At 37.8% G+C, this 15,805-nt stretch overlaps 1 protein-coding gene across 1 annotated transcript in view; it reads left to right on the top strand.

Annotated features, from left to right (window-relative positions):
- The window catches only part of TNKS (tankyrase, TRF1-interacting ankyrin-related ADP-ribose polymerase), a 120,345-nt gene that overhangs the window by 75,008 nt on the left and 29,532 nt on the right, over positions 1 to 15,805 (top strand). The window contains exons 6-9 of the mRNA XM_009995973.1: positions 7,888 to 7,982; positions 10,481 to 10,547; positions 11,012 to 11,198; positions 13,240 to 13,361. Of these exons, the coding sequence (XP_009994275.1) occupies positions 7,888 to 7,982; positions 10,481 to 10,547; positions 11,012 to 11,198; positions 13,240 to 13,361 (471 nt within the window). The remainder of the gene's footprint in view (positions 1 to 7,887; positions 7,983 to 10,480; positions 10,548 to 11,011; positions 11,199 to 13,239; positions 13,362 to 15,805) is intronic.

Raw genomic sequence — 15,805 nt, 5'->3', positions numbered from 1 at the left:
ATCTGAAAGTAAAGGCAGCAAATTAGTATGGAGTTGTTGGGGAAGTAAGCTTCCTAATTAATATCTGGAGAGGTGATGTCCCTTTTATCCTTTTCCCATACTTGTTTTTTCTTGTGGATCAGACCGATCTTCGCTTTTCAGGTTCATTGCAAGCACAGTTGCTTCCTGTTATCTCAGAGTATCTTTTTGTCTTCTGGCCTTTATTTTAGACCTTTTTCTGCCGGGTTGTGATGCTCTTCCAAGTTCGACTTTGTTTTCTTTTCTCTGAAGTAACCAATTTGAATTACTTTCTCTGTAATATAGCTCCTGTTAAGAGAATAGCATTCAGAGCTATCTACATGGATTAAGGATTTGCTTTACTGTTGTCAAAGATTATCTCCATAATTTTGAAAGTCAAGTATCATTGTATGGAGGAACCTGCTGGGCAGGGAGACCAGGTTTTTCTGCTGGGATTTAATAAGGCTTCTACAGGGTCATCTTCAAACATTCATCGTAAGCCTGACTCTGCAAATGAAACTTTATTTTCTTGTGTGATCCTGCAGTGCTTGCATGTTTTCTCTCCTGTCAGGAAACCTATCTTTGCCCCTTACCCTCTTCTGCTTTGGGGTTTATCTTATTTGCCTCCATTTCCTACCTTTTCTGTGGTGTAACTGTTTCTATTCCTGACCAGAAAAATGAGAGCATGTATTTTCTGTTCTTCTTTTAACTTCTAAGAGGCAGAGGCACTCTGATTCTTTCTTTGTCTATGCCCGTGCAAGGTGATGCTTGTCATCTTTTCTATTCTTTCCTGCCACAGACATCTGTGCAATTGAAACATTTCTTCTCTCATAAATCTCCTGCCCCTTATTTGCCAACCCTTAGTCCAACTTGCAGTACCCTGGGGTCACTGTCTTAATGTGTAGAACTGGTGCTAAGCCTTGTCACACAGTCTTGAGGTTGAGGTTCAGTCAGAAATTTGTGTGGTCTCTCTAGTAGAGAAATATTTAGTAATCAGTAGTTTGGACATTACAGTCTTCTGAGAAGGAACTGATTTGAAAGCTCACTGAAAATTAGCAGTAGAAGAGTTTTGGTCTATCACCCAAGTAAACCCTTTCCGAATGAGGTCTTACTCTGCCAGTGTAATTGAGGTATTTTTATTCTACTCTTTGTGTGCTTTTTAAGTCACTGGCTAGTTTGTTAATTCTTTCAAAATTTTTTTCCATTTCGCCTTTAATATACATTCTTAACTTTTCCTCCTGTTTATGAACATCTGCTTGATCTGGAGGCGTCCAACACTGATTTGAAAATAACAATCCAACTGTGGTTTTTGCATGGTTGAATACAGAGGGTAATGTTCCTTGAATCTGTGATCCACAAAGCAATGCTTTGTAGCTGGTAAACATTTCTAAATGCTTCTAGAGATAGACAATTCCTGATATCTGACCTGCTCTGGGCTTTGTACCATAACCCAGGTGGTATAATCCCTGAATAAATTTCTGAAAAATACTGAGTTTCAGGGAAGAATTTATGTTAATGAAGACAACTTCTTCGTTCTTCTTCTGCCAAGTAACAGAATAAAAAGGAATGCAAACATTTCTTGTACTCTTTATGTTATCCTCATTCTTTCCCAATAATGTTCAGCTCTACACTAGTTTCTATGTGAAGTCAAGCTGGTTTTGTCCTCACCAGTTTACAGCTCAAAACAGCAGACTTTTTTTCTTCTTTGAAGAGATTATCTGATCCTAAATTGAGATACTGTCTGACTTGCAGATTCTGAATTGGTGAGCTGTTCAGTTAATTTTTCCTGTTGTTAGCTGCTAGAAAGCACTGTGTAAAATTTATGAAATGGCTCTCTGCAGATTCTTACTATACAAAGACTGTCCTGTTCAATAATCCAACTAAGTACTACTGGTACAGTAAAGTGAAAAATGTCTTTAAACATTGTCTGATCCTTATCTTTAGGAGTTGTTTTGTTTTGTTTTGAATTTGGGTTTGTTGTTTATTGCAGAAGAAAAGTCAATTAAACCCTTCATCCCTGTACTTATTTACCTCTAGAGTTTACACCTGTTGCAGCTAGCTCATCTACAGTCAGCAGTCCGACATAACTGTTTTCCTGGACCAGTGGCTATAATGTTGTACCTAAAGCATAATTGTAAACCAAGAAATTAAAAACTCAGTACTGCTATAAAATGACCAAGGACATTGCAGAATTTTGGTGGCTGAAGTTGATGAGCCATGTGGCTGATGAACAGAAGCACGGTCCCTTTCCTGCTCATTAAGGGCATCATCCTCTAGCTGCTCTTAGGGACCTTTATTTCTGTAGTACCTGGTGTGCAAGAGTGTTTGTGGCATGAATGTAAAATAATTATTTTGAGTTACCTGGCATAGGTGTTTCTAGAAGCAACTGTTTTTATTTAATTTGATGTGATGTCCAGCATGCACCATACAAACAAATGGTGATGGGATATGTTCCCGAGAAGGCTTGCAACTGAGTCTAAAAGTGAAGGTGTAAGGTGGGTACGCTGCTTAAAATTGAAATGCAACTTGTTGTCTGAGCAGCAAAGGAAAAGCCTGATCTTTTCCACTGTGAAAAAGTTCAGAAATACCTCTTCAAGATTGTGATGTTGTTGCAACTTGTTTTCTTACCCCATTAATCAGAATGATAAAGTGGCGACAGGAGCTATTCCGCTTGCATCTGGAATGTCTTCCTGATGTGCACTGATGATTGATGCGGTTCATTTTGGAGAAGTCTGTAAGAGAGCACCATCAAGCAGACAGACTGTTACCATTCAAAGAAAAGATATCATAAATTCTAACCCAGTGAAGAGAGAGTTGTTTGCCAGCTCAGAGGTTTTTCCTTGATATGCCAAATCCAAATAGTCATCTTGGTAAGAGTCAGGACATCTTTCAACACAGTTTTATGCAAATCTATGAAACAAAGTTTCCTTCTGCTATTAGAAACCTCTCTGCTCTTCCCCTTAATTCAGAGGAGGTGAAACACTGTTTTGAGGGGAGCTTGTAAGACAAACTACAAAGTTTAGGATATAATTTTTATTGTTACTGCTCTCTACAGGGTGTATGGTCTGATTAAAGGTTTTGTTTGACAGAAGTTAGATGGGAGCTTGCTGCATACCTGTAATTTCCAAATCTACCAAACGTGAAGCTGATTATAGACAAGGTAAAAGTGTCACATATAATAAAAAGTACATAAGCATCTTAAAATCTCTCCTCATATCTTCTTTTTTTTTTTTTTTTTTACATACTTTCTCAGCAGGGTGTTGTAGAAGAGTTAACAATAAACATAACAAGTTGTCTTAGGTATTTTTTTCCAAATCATACTTGTCTGTCTGTGTAGGAGCCACACTTTCATGGTGGATATTCATGTTGTGACCTTCTGAACATGAGAGTAGCTGTAATATTGTCAAAGCATGAGCTGGCTCTCAAAATCAGGGTGTTGCCTCTTTATTGCTAAAATGCCCTTCCCATGCACAAGTAGATTAAATTATGATAATTCTAAAGCACTGTATGGTGTTGTAAATTAGATATGTGATGAGATGACATATATGTAGTAAGATGGTTGTTTGTTGGTTTTAATTGCCTTTGACAAGACAACTTGAGAATGAGAAACATTAATTTTGTTTTCGGATTTCATTACATAGAGATTTGGGCAGTAGTCAGCAAGAACAGGCCATATTGGTTCTTAAAACAGTTCCTGCAGCTGTTACTGATCTGCAGATAATGCATGATATAAGATCCTTGCATAAGATCCCCCAGTTTAAAGTTGCCTATGAAGTGGGCAATTCATAATTTGAATATGAAAATGCAGCTTTCTTCTGAGGCTTTGGCAGCATTACCATCTACAAGTTGCTGAGGAGTTTAGCAAGACTGGAAAGGAAACAAATAGTGCTTGGAGCCAGCATTCCCATGCTGCCTGTGGACAATTTGTTGAAAGCAGGGGTTTTTTTTAATTTCAGTAGAAGCAGCTCAGCAGCCTGTAGCTCTGGTGATTCCTGGGGGCCCCTTTTGTTTGATGCAGGTGAACAGGGGACAGCAAATCCAAGGCAGCTGACCTTGAACAGGCATCATCAAATCAGCTGTTACTAACAAAGCAGTGTGAAAATACCCAAGGCACAAAGAAAATAGTCTCTAACTGCTGTATGTACGTTTTTTAAATGTAAAAAATGCATTTCTTGTATTCCCATGCAACAAATTTTAAAGAAGACTGGAGGCAAAATACCTGCTTTAGTATAAATTGTACGTATACAGGTTGACAGTCATGATCATCTTGTGTATAGTCATATTCCTGGAAAAGCACAGTACCTGCTTTGACTCGAATACAGCTGTCATAAAACTTAAAAATATTGTAAGCATCTCACAAGAGGGTCTACTCCATAAAAGTGGAATTCTAGTCTCTTTAATTACACTAGCAAGTAAGACAGCGTTATTAGCTTGGTAACTGCAAATGTGAGTCTTGGAGGGTAAGTGCCCTCCAGGGATTCTTGTAAGTCTCTTGCCAGGTATTGTGAGGCATGGGAGGAGGGCTTAATTGATAGTTCAATTAGATCTCTTTCCTTATTATTAAGTTATTAGTTTGATGTACCTTGCAGGTGCAGTATGCAATAGTGCTGTTTGTATGAGCTAGCTTCTACCTTTCTAGTGCTAGGTAAACATTGCATTAATTTTAAATGGTAGTCTCTACTACCACCATGCACTTAAAAGGTTTTTTTGAGGGCTAATAATTCCATATCATGAGCAAAAGATTATCTTTTAGGTACTTAGTTTCTGTAATTAGCATACAAGTTTGTAATGCTAACTGTTGAATCTATAACATTAGTGTTTCTCTTTTTCACAATAAAGGAAAATAAATTCTAAAAAACTCATTAAGCTAAGGTCTTCCTGCTTCCTCCTTCTTGAAGCATATGTGAAAACAGTATAAAAGAGCCTTTTAGCCAACCTAGAGAGCAGCAGGCAATGCTGGCTTGTGGGTTGTCATGCAGCAGGCCTGGATACAGGGGGAGCAGCCTTCCTGTATCACTGCTTCTGCACACCCTGGGTGTTCAGCTGTGCTGGCCCTTCAGACAAGTGGTCTCTCTCTGTCTCCAGCACTGTATGAGTCAATGCATGAGTCAATGCTCAGCCTTTTCTTCAGGGATGGGTGCAGGCAGATCAGTTAGCTCCTTCTTGGAGAGGCAGTCACAGTGCAGCACACAGCTTTGTTGAAGCTGCAGTGGGTCAGAAGGCAAGCACACCAAACACTAGGCAACTGACTGCAGCTAAGTTAACTAATTCCTGTGGTGCTGGGGAGGACACGGTGTTCTGCATTCATTCATGGGACTGTTGTGTCTGTGTGGCCTTGCTCAAGGAGAAGGAAGTCATCCTTCTGAAAGGCAGGGATTTAAGTTGCCCAAGGAATTGCAGGGACACTTTTTTTCACATAATCACAGGGGGTTGAAAGGGACCTTGAAAGATCATGCAGTCTAACTGCCTGCCAGAGCAGGGTCACCTAGAGCACATCACACAGGAACGTGTCCAGGTGGGTTTTGAATGTCTCTAGCGAAGGAGACTCCACAGCCTCTCTGGGCAGCCTGTTCCAGTGCTCTGTCACTCTCACAGTAAAGAAGCTTTTTCTGATGTTTACGTGGAACCTCCTATGTTCCAGTTTGTACCCGTTGCCCCTTGTCCTATCACTGGACATCACTGAAAAATTTTTGCTTAACTTGCATCATTTGCCTTGCATCTGTAAGCTTGGAATGCCTGGGGTTTCTTCTCTAATTGAAGTTATTGGGAAAATGCAGGTCTAATAACCCTAGAAATACAAAATGCACTGTCCCAGCTTGGGTCATAATACTTATTCTTTTAATCAGTGATTAAGACCTCCAAGGTTGATGGATCTTTATTGACAACATCCCTATAAGTAATGCTTAATATGTGTAAAGCATCATCTTGGAAGCCTGCCATCATTGTTTTAGGGTTAGCATGGAGACAAGACATGGATGTAGTTTAATTGTAGTGAAGTTAAAGGCTCCTGCAGTAGCACAAAGATTTAGTGTTTGTCCCAGTTTCGTCTGGCATTTTGACCTTTCAACAGACTGACTTTTCCACAGTCCATTTCAAATTCCTTTCAGGTTTTCTAACTTATTAGTTCAGTTGATAAAACTGGATGCAGTAACCAACCAAGGCAATTGTCCAAATGAACAGTACTGACGTATTCTGCTAAAGTCAGTAGTGGCATAATCTTTATCAACATTTTCATTACTGTATAAGATATGCAGAAGCCAGCTATTTGGTAATAGGAACAGATGTGAAAAGAATATAATACCTTCTGGATCAGTCTTCTTTCTGAAACAGATCCTAACAATCTCAATGGCCAAACACTTAAAAGATTTGACCCATTTTTTTAGTGGTGGCGTTTTGTAATTTGGAGAAGTTTTAGAGATGTTCAGGTCAGGAATTTTAGAGGTCCTTATTTTGAGAATAAATAATTCCAAAGATGGGTCTTAGGGAAGCTTGCATAGCTGCTTACCTAAACAAACTGAGCTACCCAGATGTTTTTATTAGAGATGTCCTGTGCTGTCCTCACTATGGTATACAGGACAGCTGTAGGTGTCAAAGTACTCTTTCTGAAGCAAAGCAGAGAAGTGTTGAGAGTATAGTAAAATATAATAGACTACTCCTAAGTTATGGTCATACTAAATATGTATTACTTCCTGGAAATCCATGCCATGGATATACAGCTTACCACATGGTGCCGCTTACCACAGAGGAGGCCTTTATTTTTTTATTATTATTATTTTTATTTTTTTGTCTTTATTTTTTTTTCAAATCTTGGTAAGAGTGAGAATGTGATATCTCACCTGAAATACTGTATAATGATATTTTAATGCTGACAGGAAATCTGCATTTGGCTTAATGCTGTGAGGAATGTAAGTCTTACCGTGTGTTTTAAGCTGATTTATGTATGAGGTTTTACTGTAATAAAATTGTGTTGCTTGGTTGCGTGACACAAAATAAATTGCAACAAAGATACTCTTTAAGTCCCCTACTTCTCAGTCTTGGGAACGGGGAAACAACATTACTCATTCATATAAGAAATCACTTCCTTCAGAATTAGACAGCATGCAAAATTTGTTTCATAGTAAAAAGTTCTCAAGTTAACTTTGAGGGAATAACTGTTGTCAACTTCAAAAGCTTTCAGTTAAAATTCTTACAAATGCACTATGGAGAAATGAGCTATTGTTGCTCTGCTATTGTGCAGCAGGGTGCATTATTGCTGAAGAGGTGTGTTTTGCAGGAGCCTGCAGACTGTATACAGTTTGCTCTGTGGTCACAATACAGAACCTGTACAACTACTTGTCTGGTGCAGAGCTGAAGGCAAACATCCCTTCTATGGGATAAATGCATTATTTCATGCTCTGCAGTCTGCCTCTTGTGCAAGCAACAAGCATGTAAACCAACAGTTTTGTAACCTGTGAGTATACTGCCTGAACTGCATATATTTGTTAATTAATTAAAATTAAATTATAACATTTTAAAAATTAATTAAATCCTAGCATTAAAAAAACAACAACCCACAAAAAGAGCCAAAGGCAGACCAAAACAAAACAAAAAACCCAAGAGCCTAAACAAAAGGAAGTCGGGCCATTATTTAAGCTAACTTTAAATAATGAGTTGGTTACTGACTTAGGAGATACCTGTATTCTTCACCACCTTAAGGAACATTTATTTGGTTTGACAACATGAAGGGCATGTACATGGTGCATATTTATAATTTGGTTGATCACAGAAGGTGAACCTAACTTAACTTTGTCTAATGTGTATAAGAAATTCAGAGTACTTAAATGGCAGGAAGTGCAGGACTTAAAGTTTATGTGGCTCCCATTCTTCATCTTGTTTTGTTTTACTTTGCAGTCCACTCCTTTACACCTAGCAGCAGGCTACAACCGAGTTCGAATAGTCCAACTTCTCCTTCAGCATGGTGCAGATGTTCATGCAAAGGATAAAGGGTATGTAAAGTGAATTAACTTTTATTTGTTTGCAGCAGTGGTTTTGTATGAATTGAGAGGAGGAATTATTTCTCTGTTTCATCTTGCAGCATAGTCTCAAATAGTTGGCTGAGAATGTGACATATCCTTGGAAATATGTCTTGATTGATGTTGCCAGCAAAAATCAAGAGACAGTAGAAGCTAAATTATTCTATTTTTGCAGTAAGAATGGTAATAAGACAACAAAAAAAAGTGCACAGCAGTCAGAAATCCGGAACACTATGTGTTGTAAATTGTTCTCAGCCATATGCTGGTGAACTCTAAGGTGATGATTCTCATGGTGGTCTGATAAGAAAGCTTAGTCCACATGTTGTAGAAATTTGGCCCCATGTTAAAGACACATGTTTTGTATTCAGAGTCCATAGAGGTAAGATATTAATGAGTGTGTGTTCTGTCTCCATCAGCAAACTTGAGGCCCTTCCTGTGTCTTAATTTTCTGTTGTGTTCAGCCTAGTGTTAAAAGATATTTTAAATTAAGATATAAGCTTTTTTTTTTTTTCCCTTTTTTTTTTGTCTCCATCAGCAAACTTGAGGCCCTTCCTGTGTCTTAATTTTCTGTTGTGTTCAGCCTAGTGTTAAAAGATATTTTAAATTAAGATATAAGCTTTTTTTTTTTTTCCCTCTTTCTTTCCAAAATCAGTCCCAAGCATACTTAAACTCTTGGAGATTGACTAATTGTAGCACTTTTGTCTATACATTTACCCTTAAAGGCTTTTTGTATTAGAGTTGTTGTGAAATGCATGACTACACCTTATAAAAGTAAAAAAAACAAACCCTAGAGTAAAGCTGAATACGATGCTTATTCAGGTAGATCCAGCATTGTTTAAGCAAGTTCTAGGCATTTCACACCTTTCTGAAATTTGAACACTGCAGTGTAGATTCTTTTTATTAACATAAAAACAATTTAAACATACTTAGAAATTGTCTGACAGCCTAGTAAGCTCCCTCTGTTTTTTTCAGTGGCATCACACATTTCCAGTCATTGTGGTGGTGTTTTTTTTTCCTTGCTGTTTCTTATTTATGCATAATTTATAAGTAAATAGGCTATAAATAAAGGTAACTTATCATTTATGGAGCAATATTAGGTTACATTGATTTTTGTAGACCTGTTAGATTCTCTTCAATGGGATCTCTTTGGAGAGAGTTCTGAGGAACTGTGAGGCATCTCTAAAAATGGTTGTCAATTCTTGTTAATCCTGCAGAAGATCACAGCCAAGGAAGCAGCTTATTTTTCCATTTAACTTTTCTTTGCCTTCCTGCTGTTGTGCGCCAAGTCACAGTCACAGAAGAGATCAGTGAAGGGTATGCTGCCGAAGTGGCCAGATGGAGGGCTGTGGTGACTGTTTTTGCTGATGAGATCTTTAAGGCCTCAGTCCTCTTACATGAGCATCATTTTGGAAGAGGACAGGTTTTTTGAGTACTCAGTGGACTAGATGCTCTCTCCCTCTCTGTCTCACACCCGTAAGTTGTAATTAAGAAAAGTAACAATGGAAAGCAACAGTTTGGAAATTTTCCCTCTCCTGCGACAAGTGCAATGCTGCTTCTCAGGGCATCTACCTTACAATTAAGTTTGCCCTTTTGCCTGATGCTTGCTGTTCCAGTGCTCTTTGAGTTCATTTCGCAGTTCAGAGAGTTATCCTCTGTATTTTTCGTGATGAAGGGTTAGTTACTGTTTTCAGTGGTTTTGCATCCTGATTTGTTGAGTCATACCTAGCCAGTCTTGCTTGAATCGAATTGAACTAATTTTGTCCTCTGTAATAATTTTCCTCTTTACATCTCTCTTTGAATGCTTTACTTTATTTATTAGATCTTGTGTTGATGACTATATCTCTTTTATTTACTTCGCTAGTGTCATTTTAAAGAATGACCTCCAGTAATACAGCTGTACAAAAATTACAGGGGCTCTATTAGAAGTATCTTGCACCGTTAAATAGGTTGTACTGTAAAAAATGGAGTAAAATCAGGTCATTCCACAGTCTGGTGCAGCAATTTCAGTCTCCTTTCTATGGTTATTTGTACATCTTCATAAAACACCCAGGACTTACATTAGCATTATCTGGGGAATTTTGCCTTTCACATAGCATTTTAAATAAACAGTTCACATTTAGGCAGAAACAGAACACTTGACTTCTCTTGAGCAAATTGAATGTGAAATGGGACTTTCTCCCCCTCTTAATAGCTTCAAGAAAGAATTTCAAAGCCAGTTAATGCTGATCTTAGTGGTGGATTGAACATCTGTGGCCTGTTAGGACCAAAAAATAATTAATGCCGATCTTAAGTAACATATTGTTTGGGAAGGGTAGATTTTTCCATTCACTTGTGTATTTTATTTTTTGAATATTTGAATATTTAAATATTTTAGATTTGAGTTTCTTTCTGTTCATCTCATTAGAAAGAAAGTTGTTCCTCCCTTAAAAATGCATCTTAAATAAATTTGTTATTTGCCTTTTTCCATACAGTGGTCTTGTGCCGCTCCATAATGCATGTTCATATGGACACTATGAGGTTACAGAGCTGCTGCTTAAGGTAAGCAGAAGGATGGAAGGAAATTATTGTAGATTTAGATGTGTTTGGTGAGATATGAATTGTTTATACCAGAGCTGAAAAGAAAACTTTTTTTTTCTGTAGTAACAGGTTTCGAACCTCCTCTATGCCGTTTCAGAAGCCTGCAACTTTAGGTCTTCCTGTGGTACAATATGTGAGGTTTTTTCCCCCTAGCTAATTTATATGGACAGATAGTAGAGTTTTATTTATTTGAATTTTTCTGTGGCATATCTGTTCTATTGACAAAAACTAGCTCATACAGTTTTGCTTATTTTTAAAGATTCAACAGTAGCTTTGCACATATGGCTGTTTTTGTAATTAGTTTTTTGTGCATTTGTTCATATATGAAAGCATGGAACTGCTTTTTATAACGAAATTAAAATCTTAAAGCTTTTAGTTGTCAGAAATGGTTTCTTATTGACATAAGGCTTTCCTTGCTGTGCTAGCATGGTGCCTGTGTGAATGCCATGGACCTCTGGCAGTTCACCCCCTTGCACGAGGCTGCTTCGAAGAACCGCGTGGAGGTCTGTTCCCTCCTGCTGAGTCATGGGGCGGATCCCACCTTAGTCAACTGCCATGGCAAGAGCGCGGTCGACATGGCTCCAACACCTGAGCTAAGGGAGAGGCTGACCTGTAAGTGTTTTCAGACGGGGAACAGTTGTCAGTGGTTGTAGAGGGTCCTTCCAAGCCAACTTTCCTCAGGCTTCACAAGTAGAGGCAGAACAGTGGAGCAGCTGCAGCTGTGCCTCTCACTTTGAAGTACGCAGATAGCTCTAATACACTGTTTGTGGTATTGTCTGGTTTTCTTAGATTTAAAATGTTTGAGGCACTGCTGAATCCCTGACTGTAGGAGGTTTTTTTTGTGCTGAAAGTCCAGTTAAGTCACATAGGAGCCTCTATATTGAGGCTCTGTATTACACTTACAGGATGAATAACTTCCAGGACGTAGGCAGATTTGGTGTGCAAACTTGAAGATGAAAATTCTACCACCTTCGTTTGTAGCCTTTGCAATCTTTATGCAGTTTATGAAACAATTTTTCACCTCTAATTTGAATTTTTCTGCCTTTGCTTGCCCTCTTTTGGGGATTTGTTTTCTCATTCTTATAAACTTTAAAAGATAACTAAATGAGACAAGTATGGAAACAAAGCATTATGAAATTACAGAAAACTCCTTCTGGAGAAGTAGATTCTCCACTTAATTATAAGTAAGCTTTTGGTTTTAGTTTGTCACCTTTCTGCTTCAGCAGAAGTCCACTGACACACTAAGAATGTAATCCTGCACTGCTCACAATCACAGCTAGTCAGGTTGTCATTTGTCACCATTCTTTGTGTGTGAAGGTGATGAGATAATGTGCAGCAGAAAACTGCTCTAGGAGAAAAGAGAAGCACATTAATAACTTTTATCTGCTTTTCTACTCTCTATTCTGGGCTAACTTGGGAGATGCTTTTGGCTTTGAGGAAGGTAAATTTACCATTTGTTTAAATTAGGAAGAATTAAACATTCCATTTAAACTTTGATTATTTTTGTATTTATAGTTCCTGAGTAGGAGAGGGGAAAGATTTATGTCCATTAATATCCACTGAAATGTGTACACAGTGTGAACATTGCTCCAAATATGAAAGTATCTTGATGAGACATCCTATATTTGCACACCTGAAGTAATATGTTTAGAATATTCCTGAGTTCTTTTGTTTTACAATTCAGGAATAATGTTACATTTCTTTATTACTTCAAGATATATTTGTACTTATACTTTGAGTAATGCTTTGTTTACAAAGAAATTTGAATTCTACTTGAGAAGAAAATTCTACTTGTAAATCCACTGATGCATCAGACATTAAAACAAGGGTGGGAAAAGAAAGCCCCTTTTAACAAGCTTAGCATTTCGAGCTTGCTTATGAAAGAAAGATAGTGAAATTTTTGCTGAGATTGTTGAGCTGTTTGTTGTGGTTTTTTTCTGTTTCCCACGTTCAGACACCATTCTTGCTAACCTGCCTTTCCTTTGTACATTTTAAGAGAAACACTTTTAGTCCTTTTCAGATTCAAAATTACTTAAAACAAAAATCGACTAGTTGCTGAACTGAACAAGATGTGACACCAAAAACCCTACTTGCAAAGATACCACAGCTATCAAAAGCTGTTTCATTTTTATAGCAGACTGGCTTCAAGTGCTTAACCAGTTAGCTTTCTTTAAGACCTATAGTTTAATATTTTATATTTAAATTATATATGTACACATATAATTTTATATACTATTGTATTAAAATTGTATCTATTTACGCTGTACCTTGAATTATTTGTAGTTGTAAATACAGTAAGTTATTTGAAAAGCAATTGTAAAGCTTTTTTCTGAAGAGCATCTAATAACATTGTGCTCACTACAACACATACATACGCAATTCAGAGCTCAAATATGTATTTAATAACAAGTGGGTTGTGGATAAGAGGGAGAAAAATTGTAAGGATTTTATTGATTAAATCACTTCCCCATCCTTTAGAATGTCCCTTTAGTTTCAGTAAACCATGTTTCATGTTCTGTGTCCCAGGTCAGCTACTACGTGAAGATGTGCACAAATACGATTTCCTCATAATGGAATATTGCTACCTTTCTCCAGTAACATTTATGAATGTGACATGTGGCTGAATATTAAATTAATCTTTTTCCTCTAACAGATGAATTCAAAGGACACTCTTTACTGCAAGCAGCCAGAGAGGCAGACCTAGCCAAAGTGAAGAAGACACTTGCTTTGGAGATCATTAATTTTAAGCAGCCACAGTCACATGAGACTGCACTGGTGAGATTATACAGTCAATCCATTTGTTTTATGATAAATGTGATAGTAGTGCTAGCTGAGAAGTTTTATTTCCATGCTATGAAAATATATTCATCATCTGAGATTGAGGATTTGCCATCAAACACTTTATATATAAAAATTAAATCACCATTAAAGAAAAAACACCATATGATTTTTAATCACTTTTCTTCCTCCTGATAGATTACAGAAACCCTCCAACCACTCCTCATCTGTTTCTTTTTCCACTTCTCTTCTGCTTTTTCTCCATCACCCTCTTTTCTGTTGTTTTTTTTCTGGGCTTAAATTCTGTTCCAGTGGCCCAGTGCTTCCTTAATGTTTTATGAGGACAAGCCTGGGTTTTGAGTTTTCTTCACAGTGTGTAAAATTGTGATGAAAGTAGATGCTAGGTGTGTATTACAAGGCCTTACAGGATTGGTATAGTACTGACAATACCATATTAGCTATGGAAACAGGGGTCTTTGAGACTTCCCTGGCAGTATCCTGCTCTAATTTAATTGCCTGAAGAAGCAGTGGAGGTGAAGAACACAGACAGAGCTCCAGATGCAGTGAAGATGCTGAAGTTGAGAGGGACCATTAAAACCATTATAGTTATGAAACTTTATTCCTCTGGAACATTTTCTTCACAGTGGTAGGTCTCAGCTGCAGGTGTACAGCTGCATATTTAGTGTCGTAAACACTGTGATTGTGATCAGAACATTGTGTGTTGTGTAACAAGCATCCATATGCTTTGTCCTATCCATGGAGGACTTAGCATCCTAGCCTGCATTTTGAAGCAAAACAGAAGAGATATTTAGAGGCTGAACATGAAGGCAGCAGGAAGTTTGGGATGATGTTATCCTTTGCTTCCTGAATGTATCAGCTGCTGATCTGTGCCTTATCTTTAGCTGCGTAATGATCACTTCTTAATCCTGTGATGTTCTTTGCTCTTCTCCTGCTCATTCTGCAGAGTCAGCTAGGCAAAATGGGATATTTTAGCGTATTGATGTCTTTGGTTCACTGTTCAGCAAATGCTTGACTGTGATTTCTCAATTTTTGCCTCCTGTACTTAAGATTTCCAAGTGTTTTCCCATTCAAGTGGCAGGACTTAGCTTCTAGGATCAGATAAGGTTATGGACAATCTGATTGAGCTACTCCAGTCCTAAAAATGTTTTCTTTTACCATGGAGCACTGGCTTCTGTGCCCTATTACCCCCAAAAGGCCAAAACAAGCACCTGGTTTATGTTTCAGTGTTGCTCTGAGGCTTGGCAATATTTCAGCATTTGTGTTGCTTTTGGTGCTGGTTTTTAATATTTGCAGGAAATACAGCTAGGTTATTGTCTTCAAAGCCTCAAAAATACTGCTTCTCTTCAGAGCAAAAATTGATCTTCATGTTTATTTACAAAGCTTGCCTTTGCAAAACTTGGACATGCTTTGCTGGCTAACAGTGATGTGGGAGCTTGCGTGGTGGTTACTTCATAGTGAACACTGAAAGTGGACGAAAGGTGGTTATCAGTAATATTGCTACTTATTAGCATTCCGTTTGGGATCTGTCTCATTGTAAAGGCTAGTATTTTGATATTGGAAAGTGTGAGAAATCTGTTCCAGGAGATGTGCTTTTAAGGATTACTGGTTTAAAACATGGGTAAACATCTGAATAAAAATACTCAAAAGTATCTCCTGTTTCTCATAGTCAGCTATTGTGAGACATCCAGACAAGCATTTCTGGACTGATTTGAAAGCATGGTATTTATCTTACCTGGAATCATGCTTGTAATTTTAGGTGTCAGGAATGCATTGGTAGGGCCACTGTTGATCCTCTGCAGAGACTAGACTCAATCTCTCCTGACATTTTCAAAGAAAAGAGAGGGGAGTGAAGTGCTCACTTCTGGGTGCCAAATGCACAGACAAACCAACAAGCAGAGCGCAGCCACATTCAGGAGAAACAGTTAACATCTAGCAAGGGCTGTATAATGTTCCTCACAAGGGCAGGCTTGAGCACTGAAAAGCCCTGTGTGAAAGATATCTCTGTCTTATAGCATGGAAAAGAAAAAATACTCAAGCAGAACTTTATTGCCCACTTGTTACAGAATTTGTAACTGTGCACAGCAGAATTGCCATTTGGTTAACAAGTTCAGCACACTTTGAAATAGAAGAAGAAACAAAGCAACATTCAAAAGTCATGTTAATCTGACAATAGCAGCAGGATCTTAATGGACCCTTTGGAGTCTCTCTGTAGAGTTAGGCTGTTTCCAGCCCTTTGTTTTTACCTCCTTTGTGCATTATGGGCTAGTTTTGCCCGATATCTTGTTAATGTATTTGGGAACATAGACATTTTTTTTGTAAGTGACAAATAGCTTTAAAATGGTCGTTGGTCACTAGCTTTTATTTTGTTCAGTCTGTGTTTCAGCAGAAATAGAATGTATTCTGTTTGTAAAGTTAGTAGT

Source organism: Chaetura pelagica, unplaced genomic scaffold (genome assembly GCF_000747805.2).
Source record: "Chaetura pelagica isolate M959 unplaced genomic scaffold, ChaPel_1.0 scaffold142, whole genome shotgun sequence".
Classification (NCBI taxonomy): Eukaryota; Metazoa; Chordata; class Aves; order Apodiformes; family Apodidae; genus Chaetura; species Chaetura pelagica.
This window is presented reverse-complemented; position numbering and strand designations above follow the sequence as displayed.